Genomic DNA, 24309 nt, shown 5'->3' with positions numbered 1-24309 from the left:
GGGCATCCCAACAGACATCTGATTGATGAACCAGCACCGCCTAGGGGCTTAAGGAGTCATCTCCGTAAGCATTTTGAGGAAATACGGCACCTGAGAACCCAGCCGTATGAAGTGAAAAAACACAAGCAGGTCCTTGGTGAACTCCATAAACAGGCGTCGGACCTTTATGCCGGGAATTGCCCGGTGAATCCAGTACTTAACGAAAATTATCCAAAACTTGCGGAAGAGGAACGCATACTCCCCAGGGAAACGCGTGTCACTCTTGCTCAACTTCGTTCTGGATACTGTAACAGGTTAAACTCTTACCTATCCAGAATCAACCCCGACATACAAAATGTATTCCCCGCTTGCAATGTGTCCCCACATGACACCAACCATCTCTTCAATTGTAATGTGGAACCAACGCCTCTAACATCCCTTTCCTTATGGTCCACCCCTGTTGAAACGGCAAGTTTCCTTGGACTCCCGTTAGAGGATATTGATGACAATTTGTGATCGGTCGCGGCTATTAGGTGGGGCGAGCATTGCTACAACAACAACAACAACAGAGGCAGCAACTGCACGACCCATCGATCCCGAGCCGTTCCTGCCAGTTGGCCCACAGGGGCATTTATTAGCAGAAGGGAGGGAAAAGAGAGAACACTGGCGCAATATGCCAGTCGGGCCTGACTAGACGCGATTTTTTTTTGCCTTAAGAGAGCGTGCTTAACGCGAACCCTATCATGTTATGGCACAACTTTAGTGATGCAAAAAATCAAAGACATTTCTGCTTCTAATGCTTCTAGGATAGCAGCAGCAGCTCCCGGTGGCACCACATAAATAACAGTTGCAGGCCGATCAGTTGCCTTTTTTGCTCCGGCTACCTATTCAATTTTAATTCACATTACATTATCTACTATTGCAATTTTTAATCACTACAAATCAATATAAATTACCGAAGCAAATACTGGCAAACCAAGATGCGTAGTTCCAGCCTTTTTTAGGGAAATACATCCAACCAGTTTGGTACCGTATTCCAAAGCATGTTGCTTGTAAAGTACCTTGTTTTTGTAGATTTCCTTTGATTTTGGCATATTCTGAGCTGAATCGCAACCCGGCGGAGATGCTATCTATTAGAATAATATAACATTTTTATATTATTTAAAAATGCACATACGTATGAATGAAAATCAGAAAGTAAATAATGTTGTTGTTGTTGTAGCGATAAGGACACTCCCCGTTATGGACTTTGGTGGTCCTTTGCCGGATGCAGATCGGGTACGTTCCGGGAACCATTAAGGTACTAGCCCGACCATATCGGGAGCGATTTAGTTGACATAAAACCTTGTAGGCCATCCCGTCGATTCTATACAACTTAATATGGTAACGATTTAAAAGACGGTGCACCACCCAATTTTTATCAAAAATTATCAAACGTGGAATCAAAAGGCGCGCTTCGAGCTCCGTTTTTATTATTATTTGATATTTTTAAATTAGGTGGTGTACCGTCTTGTAAAACTTTACCCTTAATATTATTTTGGGCGAAGGCCGCCAACGCAAAAAGATGGTCTCTGCAACAAAATTTTTAATTTCCGTCACATGTCACAACTAAAAGCACAAGATATTTTTCGTTGTAAACAATTTATATTTTTTTTGCGTTTCAATTTTTCCGGAATAATTAATGAACTGTCATTTCGATGGCAGCATGAAACGTCGATGTGTTAGTGGAGAGCGAAAAAAGCTTTGAATGTGTGGGTGAACTGGTTACCTCCGTCTTGTAGGGTTGTAGGCTATCGCCTTTTCTTATCAATTGATATTCGTTTCTTGAAGCCAAATATGTCAACATCGTACATTTTTCAAATTTAAAGCAGATATTCTACTCTTTGGCAATCAGTAATTGTTTAAACATTGTCCAGTCATACAACATCCCCATCGGTGAAGTATATATTTATAAATAAATTAATTAACTATTTTGTGCAAGATTGTTTATATATATAAAATTCTCGTGTCACAGTGTTTGTCGTTAAATTCCTGCGAAACAGCTCTACCGATTCTTTAGGAATTTTGCGAACATATGGAGTAAATCTGAATATGGGATGTTATCTATTTTTCACACTCCAAATGGAACTTGGACTGGAACTGGGACTGGGAATGGAACTGGTACTGGAATTGGAGCTGAAACTGGGAGAAGATTAAAAATAACTAGAAAGAAGAATAACGAGGGATAGAGTTAGACGAAGATAGAGAGATAGGAATGGATGGAGCAGGCTAGGGAGAAGAAGAGAGAGCTTGAGAGAAAATAAAGGGTGGGAAAGCTGGAGACAGAGAAAGAGACGCCGAGAGAGGTGTGAATAAAGGGATAAAGAGAAGAGGGAGAGAGGATAAGACGTAAAAACTTCTTAAAAGTTATGCAGCTAAACCAAAGTTAGGGCAAAACCACATCTGCCGAGTCTGCTAATCTTAAAATATACATATAAATTTCGTGCAATGGTATTTGTACGGAATGTACTCCTAAGCTACTTAACCGATTTCACTCAAATTTGCACATCGTGTACAGTTTGATCCAACTTGAAAGGTAGGATAGCGTTCCTGATCCAACTTGAAAGATAGAATAGCGTTACTGTGAAGTTTCTTTCCGGGAAGTGGACCAGGGGTCGATCTATTGGAACAAATTCTATACACGGTTCGATTTGCCTTACATTTTATATATATGTATGTAGGTAGATTAGAATTTGGGATTCTTATTTTCTGGGATGAGGACCAAGCACCGATCTTTTCGAAAAATTCCAAAAACAAAATACAATTTTTCAAATTTAGAAAAATTTAAAAATAACAATAATTATCATTAGAAAAAACATTTTTTTCTGGCCTTGAGCTCGAATCGAACCTTGAAATTCTGCTCTTGTTTCGATTTACCTGAAATTGGGCATATAGGTAGTCCTTTGCCTAGATTAGTATTTATGGCACTTTTTTCGGGAAATGGAGCAGGGACCGACTGGAACTGGGACTAGGACTGGGACTGGGAGTGGCACTGAAACTAAAACTTAGACTGGGACTGGGACCGGGACTGGGAAAAAGGGATGGAGAAAAACAAGAAGAACTAGAGAGAATAGAAAAGAGGAAAGGAGAAGCAGATAGAGTTAAATGAACATAGAGAGATATGGATAGATGATGCCAAAAAGAAGTGAAGAAAAAGCCGGAGAGGGAGAAAGAGATACAGAAAAAGAGAATGTCAGAGGGAAAAGTGATTAAAAAGATAAGGAAAAGAGGGAGAGAGGGAAAGGGAGAGTAAGAAGTAAAATCTGCTTAAAAGTTATGCAGATAGACCAAAGTTAGAGCAGAGCAACGTCTACCGGGTCTGCTAGTTAATTAATAAAATAATAAAGACACCTCGCGATGGTTTTGACGAGTGCTATCGTAATTGGTGGTCCTTTGCCAGAGATACAGTTATGTTCATATTAATAGCAGTGCTTTCTTAGAACCCTAATAAAGTGGATTTATCTAAAGTAAATCAAACCAAATTTAAAAGCATTTCCGTTATGTAATAACGCATTAAGGCTAATTATATTAAGAACAAAAAATTTGTTCCTACCTCACGCCAAGTTGTTGTAAATTTGAAAAAGATTACACAAGTGTCAGAAAAGAATGTTCATAAAAATAGCAGTTTGAAAAGATTTTTATTAAAAAGTTATTATAACTAAAGATATATAGTGAATTAACTCAAAAAACACAAGTATTTGACTAATATTTCGATGTATAACCCCCATTTCGGATGACGGCGGCACATCTACGAAGCATGGAGTCCACTAAGCGCTTACATCGGTCCACTGGTATATTTGTCCAAGCTGATTGCACTACTTCGCACAATAACTTCGCATTGGACCGTTTTTTTCATCAACGGCGAGCTTTATATCCCCCCATAAGTTTTCAGTGGGGTTCAAGTCCGGGGATTGAGCTGGTCACTCCATTACTGAAATTTTGTTCTCCCGAAAGAAATCCTTTGCTCGTATGTTTTGGGTCGTTATCCTGTTGAAATACCCACTATAGGAGCATTTCCTCTTCTACATACGGTAGCATAACATCTTGAAGGATTTCCACATATTTGTGCTGATCCATGATACCATCAATTTTATATATTGGACCCACACCATGGTATGAAAAACAGCCCCAAACCAATGTTTTTGCTCCTCCATGTTTTACTCTCTTTATTGTAAACTGAGGCCGAATAGCTGTATTTTGTGGTCTTCTTACATACTGCCGCCGACATTTGGAATTAAAAGTACCACCTTACTTTCATCTGTCCGTAAAATATTTCGCCATTTTGAAACCGGCCAGCTTACATATGGTTTCTAGCAAATTGTAGTATGTTTTTCAAGTAGCGTTTGGTCAAAAGTGGTACCTTCCGAGGGCTGTGGGTCTTCAATTTCGCTTCCAATAACCGTCTGCGTCTGCCGTATGTACAAGAGGAAATCCTAACATAGGTTTTCCAAAAGGATAACGATCCAAAACATACGAGCAAGCGAGCAAAGGATTTTTTCGGGAGAACAAAATTTCAGTAATGGAGTGGCCTGCTCAATCCCCGGACTTGAACCCCATTGAAAACTTAGGGGGGGGGGGGGGGGGGGGGGGGGATATAAAGCTCGCCGTTGATGAAAAAAAAACGGTCCAATGCAAAGTTATTGTGCGAAGCAGTGCAATCAGCTTGGGCAAATATACCGGTGGACCGAGGTAAGCGCATAGTGGACTCCATGCCTCGTAGATGTGCCGCCGTCATCCGAAATGGGGGTTATACAACGAAATATTAGTCAGCTATTTGTGCTTTTTGAGTTACTTCACTATATATCTTTAGTTATAATAACTTTTTAATAAAAATCTTTTCAAACTGCTATTTTTATGAACATTCTTTTCTGACACTTGTGTAATCTTTTTCAAATTTACAACAACTTGGCGAGAGGTAGGAACAAATTTTTTGTTCTTAATATTATCAGCCTTAATGCGTTATTACATAACGGAAACGTTTTTAAATTTGGTTTGATTTACTTTAGATAAATCCACTTTATTAGGGTTCTAAGAAAGCACTGCTATTAATATGAACATAACTGTATATACGGTACGTTCCGCTACCAAGCACCATTAAAGTATAAACCCAACCATCTCCGGAACAGTTTAATATAAGAAACAGGATGTGCTACGGGTAGGCAAGGTTGACAATTGGGTTGGAGAAGGTATAAATTGCGCTGGCAACCTCTTGAAATGGTTGCGCTACACAACCACTTGAATCATTTGGATATTTTAGTCGCTTCTTACGACAAACATAACTACCGCGGGTACCTATATTCTAAGCTATCTAACCCGCTGGGAGTGATGCCACTTGACGGTGTTTGTAATGTCGAGTCGCCAATACAGCCATTTTCTGCATCGAATTTGGATCAATTTACCCGTTTTGTTGATCGTGATTGTGGCAACTGTATCACAGCTATGGGATAACAAAATTTTGAACTTATTCAAGTTAGCCGCAGTGTATGTAATATTTTTATATGCAAGTATGCTCGTAGCTCATCTTCATTACTTAGTTATCATCAATTGAAATTCTCCGCTAGAATCCGGAGCGCAATCACAGCTTTAACTCACCTATCAATGTACGTATGTAAGTCACTATTCAATAATTACTTGTATATACAGGTTTTTGGTCGATTTTCCTGTTTTGATGCAAAGATTCTACTTATTGGCAATCAGTAACTTTTTGAACGTTGTCAAGTTCGTTTCGGCTTTTAAGCAAATCACGCACAAAGAAAAAATCGGTTAGTTTAATAAACTTACATATACACATACATAATATATAAATAATAACAATGTTATGTTTTTGTTAAGGTGCTTTGTTTGTTGTTTAATTACCATAAATTTGTTTATATTTGTACAACTCACTAAATTTATATCTCTACCTAACATTCGTGACTGTGAACAAAAACCGTGATTGTAGAAAATAATTTAAATGGAAAAAATATAAAAAAATACATAACCGTTTATGAAAATATTGCGATAAAAAATTTCAAAAGAAAAAAAAAACAAATTTTTGAAGAAATGGTTTTACAAATATAATTCGCAATAAGCGATTATCAGTACGTTTTCATGCGGGTCAAAATATTAAATTTTTTATACCCAGCTGTACCTGTACACATGGTGTTATAACTTGGATAACGGTTGGTTGTACAGGTATAAGGGAATCGAGATAGATATAGGCTTCCATATATCAAAATCGTCAATATCGAAAACATTGGATTAAGCCATACCCGTCCTTCCGTGTGTCCGTCTGTCCGTCCGTTAATGCGATAACTTAACAAATATTGAGATATCTTCGCCAAATTCGATATACGGGTTCACTTAGACCCAGAATAGATCAGTTTTAAAAATTAGCGAATTCGGACAATAACCACGCCCACTTTTTCGGTACCGAAAATTTAGAAAAATGGAAAAAATGAGATAATTCAAAAACGCATACTGCTAAGCTGATGAAATTTGGTAGGTGGATTGCTTTATGGCGCAATACACAAAATCCAAAAACTTTTGGAATATGGGCGTGGCACCACCCACGTTTGAAGAAGAGAATTTGGAAATATAACAATCCGTAAATCAAAAGCGGTTAAAGATATTACATAGCAATTCGGCAGAGACACTATTCTTGTCAAATTATATAGACTGAGTGAAGATAATGAAAATCGCTTAAAGACCACGCCCACTTTTCCTAAAGGTCTAACTTTAACAAAGTTTGCAATAACTCTATGGTATTCAACTAAATTTGACAGATATTCCACCACAGTAGTGATATGGTTGAGCTAAGTATAAAGCTTAAACAAATTTTGAAAATGGGCATGAAACGCCCACTTTTTTGTTACGCTTTCCAAAATGCTTTTAATGTCATAAGTCGAACAAAAATCTCCCAAACCGAACGAAATTTAACATATTAATTTTTTTATAGCTACAACTTTTAAACTGCATTTTTACCCCATCAAGTTCATTAGTGATGGGTAGACTCTGTATACTTTTTGATTCTTTTGAATAAAAATGAGTTCAGAATAGAACCATATATGTATGTATTATTGCGCTGCCTTATAACATTATTAACCACACAAAGCAAACAACAGCGTTTCAAGTGCACAGCTGGGTATATAATGTTCGATTTCACCCGAACTTAGACTTTCTTACTTCCTTTCAATTGACATTTCCAATTGAGATGGGATATTAGACTGGATATTCCCTTTAAGTTACTACAAACAGCGCGGGAAATCCAAAATATTTCTAGGTCACGGTACGTTTGCTAAAGCTGATGATATCATTATCATTAACATATACAGAAAAACCTATACTAAGGGACATCTCTATTAGGTGGGACCTTGTTTTGGTCAGATAGCTTTTCATGCACCAAGTTTTAAGCAAAATTTTTAGAACAAACACTCCTCCCTTAGGCGAACATTCGCTTGGCGGCACGCGGACAGTTAAATGCTATAGAATTGGTCAAGCGGGCTGATGATTTTGACATTATTGGCTTGAACAAATGCGCTGTGAATCCTGCCTTCTCTGGTTTGGATAAAGATTTAAAAAAGAGGGTCTTGCGTTAAATGGAGATAAGATGAAGTACTTGCTGACATCTAAGAAGGAATCAGCGTATACGCGCCTTAGCAGCCACATCACTGTTGAAGGATGTAAATTCGAGACTGTGAAGGATTTCCTCTATTTGGCAACCAACATTAACAGCAAAAACAGTGTCAGCTTAGAAATTAAACCGAGAATAACTTTTGCCAGCAAATGCTACTTTGGACTGAGTAAGCAATTGAAAAGTAAAGTCCTCTCTCGACGAACAAAAATCACGCTGTAAAGGACGCTCTACTCTACTGTTCTAATGTATAGCTCGGAATCATGGACGGTGTCCAGAGAAGATGATAGGACACTTGGAGTGTTGGAGAGAAAATTTCTCCGGAGATTTATGTTCCTGTCCGGCAGATTTTTGTTTGTCGCAAGAGAACTTTACCTTTCAATTGCCTATATAGTCCAAGTAGCACTTGTTGGAAAGGGTTAATCTAAATTATATTTCTAAGCTGATTGATTTTGCTGGTTTACAAATATGATGTTACGCGAATGGACGAAAACGCGTCCGCCAAGAAAGTATTTCAATCGACACCTATATTTTGGAAGGAAGAGGATTTGACCTGCACTGAGTTAGAAGAAGCAGGTGGAAAGAAAATTTGATCTCTCTTGGTGGCCCCAATAGGCGCCAGTTATGGCGAGGTAGGGATAGCTGCCTTGAATTGATACGGAACGGCCAAAATCGATTGAGTGGTTAAGCGCTAATTAACGATGCCACATCTACCTAAAAATCGATTGCAAGATTTTAAGTGTCCCCTAGCGGAAAACCCACTTAAAAATATATCGCAAGATTAAACATACTATGAATGGATTTTCTATATACCTCGACCCCTGCCTCATCACTAAGTTATGTTCCAAGTTTCAAGGATCTACTTACCTTTACGGGAATTTTGATTTCGTGTACGGCAGAAAACTTGTTACTGTTAAAATTTGGAATGTCGTTACAATTTAGCTTTGCTTTCGGTGCCTCCTTTGGTTTCACTTTCAATTTCCATTGTTGCTTGTTTTTTGCTTCCGATTTCAATTTCTGTTCTTAGTTCTATTTAAATTCGGCTTCAGTTTTCTCGTTTTCGGTTGTATGTTCGGCTCCAATAACGGTCCTGGCTTTAGGTCATTAGTTGCTTCCGATTGCGGTACCAGCTTCTTATTCAGGTTTCATTTTAGTTTCCGTTCCAGTTGTGGTTCTGTATTCAATCGGGTTTCGGTTTCGATTTTGATTTGGCCTCTACTAATGGTTGGTTTTTGTTCCGGTTTGTTCCCACTCTCAGTTACAGTCTTGATTTAGGTTTACTTTCTAGTTTGGTTTGAGATCCAGTTTTTGGTGTCAGTTTATGATTTGCTTCGATTTGGGATTCGCCTTTGGCTCAGGTTTCAGGTTCGGCCTAATTTAGTTTTCGGCTCAATTTTCGATCGCGGTTATGGATCCGGTTTTGAATCTTGTTTTGGTCTCGATTTCTGCATTGTTTTCGGCTACGACATTAGTTCTAGTTTATGCCTGGTTTTGATTTGGCTTCGATTCTGGTTTCGATTTAGTTACAGCTTCCGGTTCGGTTTCGGTTTAGTACTGGTTGGTACTGGCTTCGAGCGCGGTTTCGTTTTAGTTCTGGTTTCGGCTTCGGAATCAGTTTGGGTTTCAGATTCTGTTTCGTTTTAGAATTCAGATTCGGTCGCGATATCTATCTCGTTTCGGTTTCCAAATTAATCAGGTTCCTGCCTTAGTTTTTTACCATTTCTTTCCCTTCCTTCTTTATTCTGTTCTTCACTTTCCCTTCATTTTCCTTCCTTCCCTCTCACCTGCATTTTTTCCTTTCCATTACTTAGTTTATTTTAGTAAAGAAGTAGCACGCTTTGTACGTCGTTTAACAGGTCGACATTATCTTTCGTATAGTAATGTGTTCTAGTCTTTAAACCTTCTATCATCCGACGAATTTTATGGTTGAACTGTCAGGCATCTAAAGTTAATTTTTCTTCTTCTTATAGTCGCCAGAGCCGTGCCTGCTAAATATCTATATGAGCCTTTATATTTGTAAGCGGAATAGCCTATGGTATGTGAGGCTGACATTTGGGTTGCGGAAGCTTTGAATCGCGCTTTAAAATCGCTCCTATCTATCTAAGTAGGCATCATTCTTCTGTCTTCGAAGCCGCGAGACATTCGTCAACAGAACAATTGTGGGAGTAAAACTGGCTTTCGTATGAAGTCATAGTTTCAAGGGATATGTGCATATATTTGTAGACCTTATCTTGACACAGTTTCGTTTAATAAATATTCCATAAAAATTATCTCGAGCTTTCACGTTTCGAAGTAGGTTTTCTATGCACAATAAGCACGCCTAGCAAAAGCGGAAACCAGGTTGCTGTTATCGGCTATAGTGCGTCGAACCTTTCAATCAATTTGTTTTCTCAGTTATCCAAACTCTAGTCCTGAAGGAGACGTATGACCGAAGAAACAACACGTATCATCTCTCAGTCCACTTAAAAGTAGTTGAGGAAAAATTATGGTTCCTTCAGGTTCAGTAAAGATCTATCCGAGTCATTCGAAACCGACAACAGACAACAAGATTTCCTATTATACCGTTACTTTAAGTTGAAGTTGTCGAAAATATCGGCTTTGTTAGCTACATCATATTGAAAAAATAATAGTGCGGTATACTCTCGAGGTAATTTAGGCCAAGCTTCTTTGAGAATTTTCGTGTAATGATTTTAATTATTTCTTACAAAGTGATGGAACCTACAGCTTTTATGCTGACTTCGATACATCAAGGCATATGTATTGTTGCTAATTAAAGTTTACCAAATGACAGCTGAGAGTAAATTTAGCTAAAGCCAAACATAGCCTAGTCAAGAACAGTACATACTTAAGCATATCGCCAGCTTTTGAATATTTTAGATCAGGTTATAAGCCACAGCATTGGTCTGATAACACTAATGAACTTAAATTATACAAATGATTACGAAGAAGCAATAGAGGATTCGCATTGCCTTGCAAACGGTACACGGAATGCATGGATTGTACGGATTGTGAAGTCAAAATAACAAAATATACGCAAATAATTATATGCAATCCGTGCACTCATTACTTACTTACTTAATTGGCGCTTAATCGAATAAACGGTTATGGCTGTCCAACAAGGCGCGCCAGTCGCTCCTTCGCTCCGCCAACCGGCGCTAATTGGTCACACCAAGGGAGTTTAAATCGTTTTCCACCTGGTTTTTCCAACGGAGTGGGGGCCGCCCTCTACCTCTGCTTCCATAGGCGGGTTCCGATTAAAACACTTTCTTGGCCGGAGCATCATTTTTCATTCGCATAACATGGCCTAGCCAGCGCAGCCGCTGCGTTTTAATTCGCTGGAATATGTGGCGGCCACCGTGGTGTGATGGTAGCGTGCTCCGCCTACCACACCGTATGCCCTGGGTTCAAACCCCGGGCAAAGCAACATAAAAATTTTAGAAATAAGATTTTTCAATTAGAAGAAAATTTTTCTAAGCGGGGTCGCCCTTCGGCAGTGTTTGGCAAGCGCTCCGAGTGTATTTCTGCCATGAAAAGGCTCTCAGTGAAAACTCATCTGCCTTGCAGATGCCGTTCGTAGTCGGCATAAAACATGTAGGTCCCGCCCGGCAAATTTCTAGGGAAAATCAAGAGGAGCACGATGCAAATTGGAAGAAAACTCGGCCTTAGATCTCTTCGGAGGTTATCGCGCCTTACATTTATTTATTTTTATGTGGATGTCTGCGTAGAGCTCGTACAGCTCATCATTAAATCCTCTTCGGTACTCGCCATCGCCAACGCGTAGAGGTACATAAATATTTCGAAGAATTTTTCTCTCGAACACTCCCAAAGCCGCTTCATCTGCTGTTGTCATGGTCCATGCCTCTGCCCCATATAGCAGGACGGGTACGATAAGTGACTTGTAGAGTATGATTTTCGTTCGCCGAGAGAGGACTTTACTTTTCAATTGCCTCCCTAGTCCAAAGCAGCATTTATTGGCAAGATTGATTCTTCGCTGGATTTAAGTGCTGATGTTGTTGCTAGTGTTGATGCTGGTTCCCAAATAAACGAAGTCTTTTACTATTTCGAAATTATGGCTGCCAACAGTAGCGTGGTTGTCAAGGCTCGTATGCGCTGACTCTTTGCTCGGTGACAGCAAGTACTTCGTTTTGTCCTCATTCACCATCAAACCCATCTTTACCGCTTCTTTTTCCAGTTTGGAGTAAGCAGAACTAACAGCGCGGGTGTTTAGGCCGATGATATCAATGTCATCAGTATACGCCAGTAATTGCACGCTTTTATAGAATATTGTTCCAGTGCGGTTAAGTTCTGCAGCTAGTATAATTTTCTCCAGCATCAAATTAAAGAAATCGCACGATAGGGGGTCACCCTATCTGAAACCTCGTTTAGTTTCGTACGGCACGGAGAGGTCCTTTCCAATTCTGACTGAGCTGATGGTGTTGCTCAACGTCATTTTACACAGCCGTATAAGTTTTGCGGGGAAAACAAATTCAGACATAGCGGCATATAGGCAGCTCCTTTTCGTGCTCTCGAAGGCGGCTTTAAAATCGACGAAGGGGTGATGTGTGTCGATTCTCTTTTCACGGGTTTTTTCCAAGATTTGGAGCATTGTGAAAATCTGGTCGATGATAGATTTACCAGGTCTCAAGCTGCATTGATAAGGTCCAATCAGCCGGGTAACGGTCGGCTTCAATATTTCGCACAATACACTTGAAAGGACCTTATATGCGATATTAAGAAGGATGCTTCCACGATAGCTGGTGCATTTTGCAGTATCCCCCTTCTTGTGGACTGGGCAAAGAACACTTAGACTCCAACCGTCGGGCGTGCACTATTCCGCCCATATTTTGCTAAGAAGTTGTTGCATACGCCTTAACAACTCCTCACCGCCGACTTGAATAGCTCCGCAGGCAATCCATCAGCGCCCACGGCCTTGCTGTTTTTCAATCTGGTTATTGCTATTCTAACTTCGTAATAATCGGGCGGGGGGACATATATTCCATCATCATCGATTGCGGGATCGGGTTCGTCATATCTGCGCGGTGAATCGCTGCCTCCATTTAGAAGAGCAGAGAAGTGTTCCCGCCATACTCTAAGCACTCTCTGGACATCAGTTACAAGGTCGCCGTTTTCGTTCCTACAGGAGTTTGCCCCGGACTTAAAACCTTCTCTCTGTCGTCGTATTTTTTGGTAAAATTTTCGGGCGTTATTCCTGGTGGCTAGCAGATCAAGCTCCTCGCACTCACGCCTTTCTGCTTCTGCTTTATTCTTCCTGAATAGTGGTCTCGCTTCCCTTTTCAACTCACGATAGCGTTCACACACTCCTCTTGTTGCGCTCGCTTTTAACGTAGCCCTGTAGGCAGCGTCTTTTCTTTCAATTGCAACGCGGCATTCTTCATGGTACCTGTTGTTTTTTCGTGGCCGCCGGTAACCAATTTTTTCTCAGCGGCAGTACGAAGTGCTTAGGAGATATGCTCCCACTTCTCCTTTATTCCTTCAGGCTGAGTTGTGCTCTCAGAGAGCATGTGTGAGAGTCGAGTTGCGAAATCATTGGCAGTCTGTTGTGATTGAAGCTTTCGACGTCTAGCTTTCCTTGTGTTTTTTTGTGTTTTTGTTGTTTTGTGTTTGATGCGGGTGCATATTTTGGTTGCAACGGGATAATGGTCCGAGTCGATGTTAGGTCCTCGGATAGTACGCACATCTAAAACACTGGAGGCATACCGTCCGTCTATCACAACGTGATCGACCTGATTGCGAGTATTTCGTTCAGGAGACAGCCATGTAGTTTGATGTATCTTTTTATGCATGAACCTCGTGCTGGATATGACCATGTTTCGAGCTCCGGCAAAGTAAATCAGCCTCTGTCCGTTAGGAGAAGTTTCATTGTGTAGGCTGAACATTCCGACTGTAGGGCCAAATACATCTTCTTTGCCCACCCTGGCGTTAAAGTCGTCAAGCACGACTTTTATATCATAACGGGCGCTCGTATACCTCATCGTCTTTCTCCTCTGTCGGCGCAGGGGCGTAGATGAATGATATATTAAAAAATGTTGCTTTTATTCGGATAGCGGCGAGACGCTCGTCCACAGGCGTGACGGTCAGAACTTGGCGACAAAGTCTCTCTCCCACCACGAATCCCAAACCGAAACTGCGCTTATTCGTATGGCCACTCCAATAGATGTCACAATTTTTGATCTTCTTTCTTCCTTGCTTCGTCCAACGCATTTCTTGGATGGCGGTGATGTCAGATATTTATAGAAATATAGATGAGCACAAATCGATTTTTAGTTCAATTCATTTTTTGTGTTTTTTTTTTTTTTTTCAATGAAAAATTAATGCATTATTTCAAAGTCGTATATTTTTATACCCAGCTGTACTTGTACACAGGATGTTATATCTTTGATTGGATAACGGTTGGTTTTACAGATATTAAGCGATTGAGATAGATAAAAACTTCCATATATCAAAATCATCAGTATCGAAAAAAATGTTGGAATTTGGGCGTGGCTCTACCCACATTTAGAAGAAGAAAATTTGGAAGTTTAACAAGTCGTAAATCAAAAGCCGTTAAAGATATTACATTGAAATTTGGCAGAGACACTATTTTTGCAAAATTTTATAGACTGAGTGAAGATAATCAAAATCGGTTAAAGACCACGCTCAGCTGTTCCTAAAGTTCTAACCTTAACAAAGTTTACAATAACTCTTTGGTATTTCACTACATTTGACTGAGATTCTACCAACAACAGCGTTTTAAGCACACAACTGGGTATGTTATGTTCGGTTTCACCCGAACTTAGACTTTCTTACTTGTTATAACAAATTTTTAGATGGGGCGTTTTTGAAAAGTTTCCTAAAATGGGGCGTTTCGAATCGACAGTCCAAGAAGAAAGATCTCATCTCAGCCGTCGATATACATATATAGTCTATTGTGACGAATATTAGCATCAGCTGCTACTAAATAAATCCAGAACAACAATAAAGCAGTCAATATTATGTAGCAGGCGACGAGAGATTTCTCACACACACCAATATGTAGTCATCAGCCGAAGTAGTTACTCACACATGCACACGCATATGGCTATGGGAGAGGCGTGGACTACAGATATACCTGTATATAGCTGGTAACTAACCACGCATGAGCTACAACTATTCGCGAAATTACTAGACCTTAGGAGAAACATGCGAACGAAGCACCGGAGAATATAAGCGCAGCGCAAGCTGAATAATCAGCAATCAGTTTTGATTTAAACACGCTATTGGTTGTGAAGTGTAATTGTGAAGTACTACTCCCAAAGCATTCTAAATAAAGAAAAAAATTCCCTGAATTCGTTACACTATAATTAAAATTACTTTTTATTTGTTTATTTATTGTTTTGAGTGTGTACCCTTTACAGTCCAACTTTTACCGTGTTCACCAAAAATTACCTGAAACATGTTGTCGTAAAACACAAAATAAAATATAGTTTCTTACTTAACAATTATTAATATTTGGCCTGATGGCACTGCGACAATTGATGGAGGCTTTTGATGTATCTAATAAGTACCCCTTCAGGTTTTTTACTCCATATCACATAGATGGGAGGGTCTCTGCCTTGCCATAGCGACGCATTCGCAGAAAATGTGAACCGGAGTTTCATCCTCCAGCTCACAGAAACGACAAATTTGAGTATCGGATAGATTTAACTTACTTAGGTGATATCGTAGACCACAGTGTCCTGTGTAGTACCCAGTGAGAGTTCTTAGATTATATCTGCTTAGATTAATGAGTTTGGTATATGGCTAATACTTTCGTTGCCCTTTGGCCTATCTTTGTCCTGGGCAGCCAATCCAGGACGTCTGAATTGTTTTGTTTCCCCAGTTACTTATGGATTCCGTGGTATATGCTTTTGCGAGTCCATAAAAGGGCTCTGGTCTATAGAATGCTGCTATAGCACCCTGCTTATTTAGATAATCTGCATGTTCATTACCCTCATGCCCCTGATATCCGGGAACCCATCCTAACAAAACCTTGTTTTTGGCTCCCATTTTGGCTCTCATTAAGGATTTCAATGCAGTCATCCACGAGCTTAAATGTAACTATGTAGGATTGCAAGGCGCATTATGTAACAACTAAAAAAGCATTTCTTAAAACATACAAAAATATAAGCTGTATGCGTGCGTATCTAAGCTGTCTGAAAGTGGTGCACCGAATAAATGCCTTGGCCACAGATTGTAGGCATAACTGCATGTTTATCATAAGTTTGGTTTTGAAATGTCAGATATATTTCTGTCCACAGCATTTCGTATATGGCGATGATGGGTAAAACGTACCTAATATCCACATACCCGAAGGTTCAAGAGGTTTAACCGTGCACAAGAAGGTGCCAGCATCGCAGCGTACCGAGTTCATATCCGACTTCGCGAAGTGTTTTTGCGGTTACAACAACAACAGCATTATCAATCGATGTGTATAAGGCTATTGATATTTTACGGCAGACTCCTCTATTAACGGTCCTTAAAACGTTTCCCTTGGTCATCATGGAAAAACTGAAAGTCTTATCATCAGTTGGCATTAATTTTCAATGGCAAGTGCTTCCACTCGATTGAAAGTGACTCGCCGTCCCCAGTCCATCGACTATGCAGACAAACTCACTCTCGAAGTAGCGCTTCATGTATGTTATTCACTTATATAGCCCATAAGCCGTATATCCCAAAGTGAAATTATCGAGATGAAGTTGTAAAGAATGTTAATAAAGAATATACCTCCGTGGGGACTCGGGCCAAGCTTCTCGTCCAATTTGCGTAGCGCTTCTTTTTAATTATTCCTACGAAGTAGCGCGAAAGACCCTACATGTAGTATGCCAACCTCGAACGGGAACTGCAAGGCAGCTGGGAAGTTTTTCATGGCAGAAAAACGCTCGTAGTATTTGCCAAACAACTGTCAAGGAGCGACAACGCTTAGAATATTTATTTCTAAAATATTTTGATGCTGTTTTTCGCAGGACTTGAACCCAGAAGATTTGTATAAATCTATAAGGAGACTTCCGGAGCATTTTTGGGGAGTTTTATATGTATATGTTAATAGTGCTTTTTCGATTTACGGCATAACAAATTTTAAAATTTTCTTCTTCTAAATGTGGGCGTTAACATGCCCATTTTCCAAAAAGTTTCCAAATTTATATTTCTCGTCATCCCACGTATCAAGTAACTTTAGAAATGGCTTATGTATGGACTTTTTTTTCATTTTTGTCAATACTGAAAAGTGGGCATGGCTATCTCTTCTTGGTTCAGATAGGCCAGTGTATCAAATTTCGTAAATATATCTCAAGTTAATGGGCGGATGGACCGATCAAACAAAATTTTTTCAACGCTCATAGTTTTGATAGTCCTTTATGCTGTTACGTGCTACCGTTATCCAACCCCCAGTGGGTTAGGGGGTTAGAATATACCAGCAGTAGGTATGCCTGTCGTAAGAGGCGACTAAATACCAGATTCAAGGGGTTTTGTAACGCAATCTTTTCATGTTGCCAGCGCAATATATAGCTTCTCCAAACCCCATTTTCAACCTCTCCTATACATTGCGAATCATTAACATTTCTTTGACATCTTCGGGCGCCTCTTCAACAGGAGTTTCCTCAACTGTGACAGTTATTTCTGGTTTCTTGTCATCTTCTTCGATGGTTTCTATTTTGGCGACTTCTTGTTTGTCACCCTTAACCTTTTTGATGACACGAGTGCGAATCTTTTTCTTCTTTGGTTTGCCGTCTTCAGAAATAGTTTCTACAACACGAACTTCTTCAGGAATTTCCTTGACATCCTCGGGCGACTCTTCAACAGGAATTTCCTCAAATGTGACAGTTGTTTCTGGTTGCTTGTCATCTTCTTCAATGGTTTCTATTTTGGTGACTTCTTGTTTGTCACCCTTAACCTTTTTGATGACACGAGTGCGAATCTTTTTCTTCTTTGGTTTGCCGTCTTCAGAAATAGTTTCTACAACACGAACTTCTTCAGGCATTTCCTTGACATCCTCGGACGCCTCTTCAACAGGAATTTCCTCAACTGTGACAGTTGTTTCTGGTTGCTTCACATTCGTCACAATAGACTATATATGTATATCGACGGCTGAGATGAGATCTTTCTTCCATCTTCTTCAACTGTTCTGGCGACCCCGAACTCCTCATGGATGTAGGGGGTGGGAGGCCGAGATGGTCGGGCTTGGTACCGGAACCTACCGGATCTGCATCCGGCAAAGGACCATCAACTCGATAACATTCCCCAATGCCTTCGGCGAGTGTCATTATCGCTACAACAACAACAACACCCGTTAACCAACCAAAGTTATAATATCCTTGGGTAAACATACACGCTGTGTATAATAAATCTGAAGCCCAAACTAGAAGGAAAATTAAAAAAAAAACCGAAAAGTAGATACGACACAGAATAAAAGAGCAAAAAAATTAAAAGAAGGATAGTTATAGTGCGGATATTGGCGCCTTCACCTTATGATAATGGTGCTGAAAATGTTGAAGAAAAGGCGATGATACGGACGCACAGTGTTTCGTGTAGAACAATCTAGCTGGACAAAATTATTTTATGAGATTTTCCGTTTCATATGCAGTCATTTATTGCAACTACGTCATTTTTTTAGGCATATGTTCTTTTTTTAATTTTTTTTCCAAAATTTTACTTCATATGCATACATTTGCTTATTTCATATACAGTAACTAATGTGAATAAGTGACATAGATCCAAAAAAATTTAAAGGACTTAAGAATATTACTTTATTGTACTTAAATTGAATGGGCTACAAATCTCAATACTCTAAAAAATTCCGAAAAAAAATTAAAATTTTTTATGAAAATTCATCGAATTTTCAAACATTTTTTAAATATAATTTAGTTTTTGTTATAGATCGTGACAAATTTTCTTATGGGAAATTAGTTAAAATAAATTTGCGAAAGCGAAGATTGTAAGAATTGTCCAAAAAGGAGTGTCTCCTTATTTATGTGAGTGACTGTACATATGTACATACATATTTTGTATTTATCCTGGCACTACAATTTTTACAAAATTATTTTATAGTACCAGTCGGGAATGTAAAAGTGAATTACAATAATAATAACAACAATGTAAATAATTAAATTAATTATGTGAAAATAACTTATTACAAAAACTTAAAAGTAAAGTATAATACAAAGTAGAAAAGACAATAGATTTAAATTAAATAAAACCTGATCCAACAAAAAGTTATAGGGTAGGTTATCTTTTATAATTATGTTATTATTCGCTATCATCACTTTCATTCGATGAGTCACTTGTGGAATAGTCATGAGCATCAGCAACACTACTGTGAAAGCTTGAAACAACTGGGGTATTTATTGACTCCTCAACATTATCGGGGGACAGTAAATTAAAGACTTCTGAAGTCATACTTTTAAATTTTTTCTTAGGTATCTCCCTAAAACTGTTAACTAAAGGATCCGATGTTATAAGCAACATATTCATAAGATCTCTATTCGTGGCTTCAAGCGACTGCTTTTGTGTGTTATCATCCCTGAATCGTCTCAAATCTTTGTGACGGGCTTCCTGTGCTTCCTCAGAAAGTTGACCAATAGGTAAAATTGCTGATTTTATAATATTAGTACTATGCACTAAGATTTTATGAACTGCAACAGGCATATTAAACCATGGATAGAGATCTATGTATAGTTTTTTAGTCTCGACCGCAAATTTTTCAAATCTTTGGATATTTATATTGTACCCAGATGCTAATGCGCGAAGGAGAGTGTCGAATCTTTTGATGAGCGTTACATCCAATCCCGTAATCTCAGCACTAGCCTCAGAATTTTCGAAAAACCTACGAGCAGTGTTGCCGTCATTGGTATTGCCGAAACTTGGTTTTGGTTTATCTACTATCAATCCAAGTACACTTTTAAATTTATTCTGGATTTCGTCGGAACGTAGCTTTACACTCTCTTTATCTGCCTCATTCCTAAGCTGCCACGTATTTTTCGAGCATGTACTTTGTTGGCAACAACGCATTTATCTCCTCTAAAACTTTGTTCGTTTCAAAAACAATAAAATCTTTTGTTTCTTTAGAAAAAATAATTTTAATTGGACGACAATACATGGTAGAAGAAAGTCGAAGATTCTTCCAAACAATGTTACCTTTTTCATCCTGTAATTGAAGAGGAACGAAGGAAAATATAAACAAAAATTCATTAGTGTCAGAACTGCATGTCAACTTTTGCTTATATGTGCTATGGCCAGAGCTTCCAACGCAACCCCACTTGCTGATTAAAGTATACGTCAAATTTGTAGGTAATAAACTAACAAAAACTTCTTGATTTGCTAAAACTAAACGCTCAACAGTTTTATCTAATACGGACTGGACTTTAATTTCCGCACGTGTTTCACCCACATCAATTTCATTTGGATAGCATTTTTCCTTAGCTTTTCTTAGAATATAAAATGATGGATAAACCTTATGGCCTGCCTTGATGCTCCACTTCCGAGTCGTTTTGTACCCATGAGTCGTCGACTTGCTATCTACGTAGTATGCTAAAGCTTCTACACTGCTCAAGCATCTTGCATCTGGCTCACATGTCATCTTTTTTCCGGATATTTGAGTGGTTTCCTTTGATTTTTTTTATAATGTTAGCAACATTTCTGTTGCCGGACATACGCGTTGATACTTCTGCCGCATAAAGTAACTCACCAGGACTTCTAGATTGCAAGAGGTCATCCACTCGACGCCGTTTGGGTTTTTCACTGCAGCTAACAAAGACCTTCATTCGTCTTCCGGCCGGGGTTACCTGAAGAAGTGGTTGGTTGGCCTGATGGCAACTTTGAATCCACCGTTATTGTAAATGTGAAGTCTGGACCCGAAAGCCACTCCAAGTTTTTATTCAAAAATCGCTACTTATGTCTTCCAGAAGTGTTCCACTTTTGATCCAGCTTCGCAGAATATGCCGATATTTGTAAGCTTAAACTTTTTATCGAATACTCGGCCGCTTCGCTTAAATTGTACTTAAGTACAACAAAACTCAGTAATTCTTTATATCTGGTTTCCTTCAAATGTTGAACCCAAATGTCAAAAAACTCCGTTCTTGGTACGGTTATAACTAAACTGCTTTGTGTTTTTGATTTTCCGACAGGGTGAATAGTTGATGACTGTTGTGCTGCCATCTTAAGTGTCGTTGATCGTTCTGATTTGTTATCAGTTGCGCAGTATTTATATTACATTCAGGTATTGGCGTAGATGCTACCAAATGGGGTTGTTTTGTGTAGCGTTCCTTTGTGGTTATACCTGCATTAGGATTGCTTTGTATGTACCTGTTTTTATGCCTTGGTGACTGGTGCGGTAGGTTGTGGCAGGTTGAAGTCAGTGATCTTCGCCTTTTTGCTTTTGGTGTGCTCTTGTTGACCTTGCGCGTTTATTTTTGTGTGTTTTATGGCTACGTGTTTGTTCCCTGTACCTGGGGATTGGTTTTGCCGTTTGTAGATCAGCTTTAAAGGTTCAAATATCTCGTCGGAGCTATTTTATATGTAGAGATAACTAAATCTACAAAAAAAAAATTAAAAATAGATGTGCAAAGAATTCGCAATGGATTTTTCTTTGTACTATTAGAGAATATTTGCGACTATAACATATGTACAATTTAGCCCGGATGTCGGTGGATGTATGTAACTTTTTTGTCCCTAAAGTTAAAAATATAGAGAAAAAATACCTTTTCTTCTTAATAACGGAATGTTAAATATACTTAAAATACTCTAATTGCGAAAGAATTACTATTAAAAAAATTTTACTCACCTTCGAGCTTAGAATTCATCAAAAAAATTATATAAAAGTGTTCACTTAAAAGAAATATGAAGCTTAATATTCAACAAGAATTTTGCAAATTAATCAATGCATTTTACGGCCACTCCTGCCTTCTTACTTCAATTACTCAATATATATGAGAAAAATATCAAAAAAAGCGAAAATCCCGTTATTTTGTTTGTTTACTTTCATTTCTCATTACACCTTTCTTGGATTAAGAACTTTGTTTTTGTCCAGCTAGCTTGTTCTACACGAAACACTGTGGGACGAAGTAAAAAATGCAGAAATCGAAAGTTAAGGCTAGTGGCTGCGGTCAAGATCACAGTTATAGTTATTGCTTCGGTTTCTATGATTTAGGCTTACAGCCTAAAAATAAGATAAACCCTATGGTATTGCAACACAACGTACTACTGTTGGCCTGGGTCCAGGTCACAGGGGAGTTGATGGTAAGGCGGACAGCCTGGCCAGAGAGGCAGCAACGACACGACCCATCGGTCCAGAGCCGTTCCTGCAAGTAGGCCCACAGGAATTTAGGGGGCATTTATTAGTAGAAGAGAGGGAAAAGAGGGAAGATCACTGGTGCAAAATGTCAGGCCTGAGACAATCTAAATTACTGTTAGTGGGCACATCCCGATATGGGCCTCTCGGAAGTTAACCTAAGAATCCTAACAGCTATTCTAACAGGACATTACAGACTGAACAGCCACATGCAGAAACTGGCCATACTATCGAAAAACGCATGCCGATTTGTGATCGATCAGCGGAAACGTCGGACCATATCCTCCTGGAATGTGACGCAATTTCAAGACGCAGGGCTAAGTTTATGGGCTCACCATAGCCAGAGCATTCTCACTTTAAATCTCTCAAGCCAAGTGAACTATTAGGTTTTATCAGGAAGGTCGGCTTGGATAAGGTGCTGTGAAGAATATGAGGGCACGACAGACCAATGGTCGCAGTGCGATCCTCAATTAATTATCTATTTATCTATGGTATTGTAACGAATCTTCTGAAATTCTCGATACATCTGCGCTTCTGTTATAGCTCGAATCACTGAATTGTCGAATAAATAAACGCAAATGTTATGTATGTAAAATGCTCTCATTAATAGCACTACTATGGTAGTAGACCTGCACCATTTAATGTATCCGCGTACATCACTTACAGCGTGCTGATATCAAACTTACGCATGCAGCCTTCTCGATTAGTTGTTTACTTACTTTCTTACTTACTTCTCTTACGTACTGAATTCTCTATTCGCTCGATTTGCTCTCAACAATTCAACCGCTTAGATTATTATTAGGTCACGTTAACTGTTACGGTTAGCATGGAAGTTTTAGTTGTAGTAACAGTTTCGGTAACAGGGAAGCTAATTTTTGCACTCTGAGTTAAGATTATGATTTGCTTTCACTTTTAGTATTACGCTTTACACATATCTACTTTTTTAAAACCTTATTACAGGTAGCTAAAAATGTTTTTCAAATTGACGGTCAGCGGCGTATGTCTTCTATCTTTGTGGTTTACTGCAGCACAAACACAGGCAACACCCAACCTTGATGATTTGTTAGAGAAGATCTTTACAACGGAATCAACAAACTTTCAGCCACATCCTACCAAAACTACTGTGCTTCAGCCACAACCTCAGCCACAGCCACAGCCTCAACCAAATCCACAACCAACGGATGCTGGAAGTGGAAAGGTTTGTGGACTCAACAAGGAATGTGTACCGCGTTTCTTATGTAACGAAGATGGTGCCGTAAATACAGATGGTGCGACCCTTATCGATATACGATTCGATGGCGACAATCAATGTACTTATTTGGAAGTTTGCTGTAGTGTTGGAGAAAAGGTATTTATTCGTAATTGTAACTTAAACGCTTTTGTCACTCTGTAGGCCATGTTAAGCTCGAATTTCTTTAATTACAGTTGACTGAACCGAAAGTTCCAGCTAAACCAGAAGTATCACACGAAGGTTGTGGTTATCGTAATCCAAATGGTGTTGGTTTTAGAATTACAGGCGATAAGGAAGGCGAATCACAATTTGGCGAATTTCCATGGATGGTAGCGATCCTACGCGATGAAGTGATTGGCGGTGAAACACTGAATATTTATGAGTGCGGTGGCGCAGTTATCGCACCCAATGTTGTATTGACCGCTACACATTGTGTTAAAAATTTAGAACCACAAGTTTTGGTAGCACGTGCTGGTGAATGGGATACACAAACGAAACAAGAAGTATTAGCACATCAAGATGCCCGAGTTAAGGAGATCATACTCCATGAGAAATATAATAAAGGCGCGCTCTACAATGATGTAGCACTACTGATATTAGAGACACCCTACTACTGGGAAGAGAATGTACGTCCGATTTGTTTGCCTGAACCGAATGCCAATTTCGATTATTCACGTTGCTATGCTACAGGTTGGGGTAAGGATAAGTTTGGCAAAGACGGCACATATCAATTGATTTTGAAGAAAATCGATTTACCTGTTGTACCGCACGACACTTGTCAAGCCAATTTACGTCGCACACGTTTAGGTAAATACTTTAATTTGGATCCCAGCTTCCTTTGTGCTGGTGGCGAAAGAGGCAAGGATACGTGCAAAGGCGATGGTGGTTCACCTTTGGTATGTCCCGATCCACAGAATCCTACACGTTACTATCAGGCCGGTATTGTGGCTTGGGGTATTGGTTGTGGTGAAGAGCATGTTCCCGGTGTATATGCAAATGTGCCATATTTGCGGAATTGGACAAATGAGAAATTGTCAGCACGTGGTATTGATTTCAGATATTTTACAATGTAACGATCTCAAAAATATGTCTGTGTAATTCAAAATAGTCTGTATATAACAATAAAGAAGTTCGCCTTACTCTATCATA

At 39.2% G+C, this 24309-nt stretch overlaps 1 protein-coding gene and 1 long non-coding RNA gene across 6 annotated transcripts; one reads left to right on the top strand and one right to left on the bottom strand.

Annotated features, from left to right (window-relative positions):
• Positions 1–712: 712 nt before the first annotated feature.
• LOC137242143 (uncharacterized) lies at positions 713–1617 on the bottom strand. 3 transcript variants are annotated; one of them, XR_010950094.1, is made up of 3 exons: positions 1504–1617; positions 936–1109; positions 713–863 (listed from the first exon to the last, which is right to left on the bottom strand). It is a non-coding gene; the product is annotated as an uncharacterized lncRNA (long non-coding RNA). The 3 variants fall into 3 exon arrangements; XR_010950095.1 differs by having other exon boundaries at positions 1157–1549; XR_010950096.1 differs by having other exon boundaries at positions 936–1105; positions 1157–1549.
• A 185-nt stretch (positions 1618–1802) lies between these two features.
• Positions 1803–24309, top strand: LOC137239802 (phenoloxidase-activating factor 2-like). 3 transcript variants are annotated; one of them, XM_067765490.1, is made up of 3 exons: positions 1803–1914; positions 22890–23277; positions 23355–24309. In XM_067765490.1, the coding sequence occupies exons 2-3, from the start codon at positions 22900–22902 to the stop codon at positions 24231–24233; spliced, it is 1257 nt and encodes a 418-aa protein (XP_067621591.1). In that variant the 5' UTR covers positions 1803–1914; positions 22890–22899; the 3' UTR covers positions 24234–24309. The 3 variants fall into 3 exon arrangements, with proteins under 3 accessions (XP_067621591.1, XP_067621592.1, XP_067621588.1); XM_067765491.1 differs by having other exon boundaries at positions 1819–1919; XM_067765487.1 differs by lacking the exon at positions 1803–1914 and adding an exon at positions 5662–5780.

Source organism: Eurosta solidaginis, chromosome 2, assembly GCF_040869045.1.
Source record: "Eurosta solidaginis isolate ZX-2024a chromosome 2, ASM4086904v1, whole genome shotgun sequence".
NCBI classification, from domain to species: Eukaryota; Metazoa; Arthropoda; class Insecta; order Diptera; family Tephritidae; genus Eurosta; species Eurosta solidaginis.
Note: the sequence above shows the minus strand (reverse complement) of the source record. Positions and strands in the feature narration are given on the sequence as shown.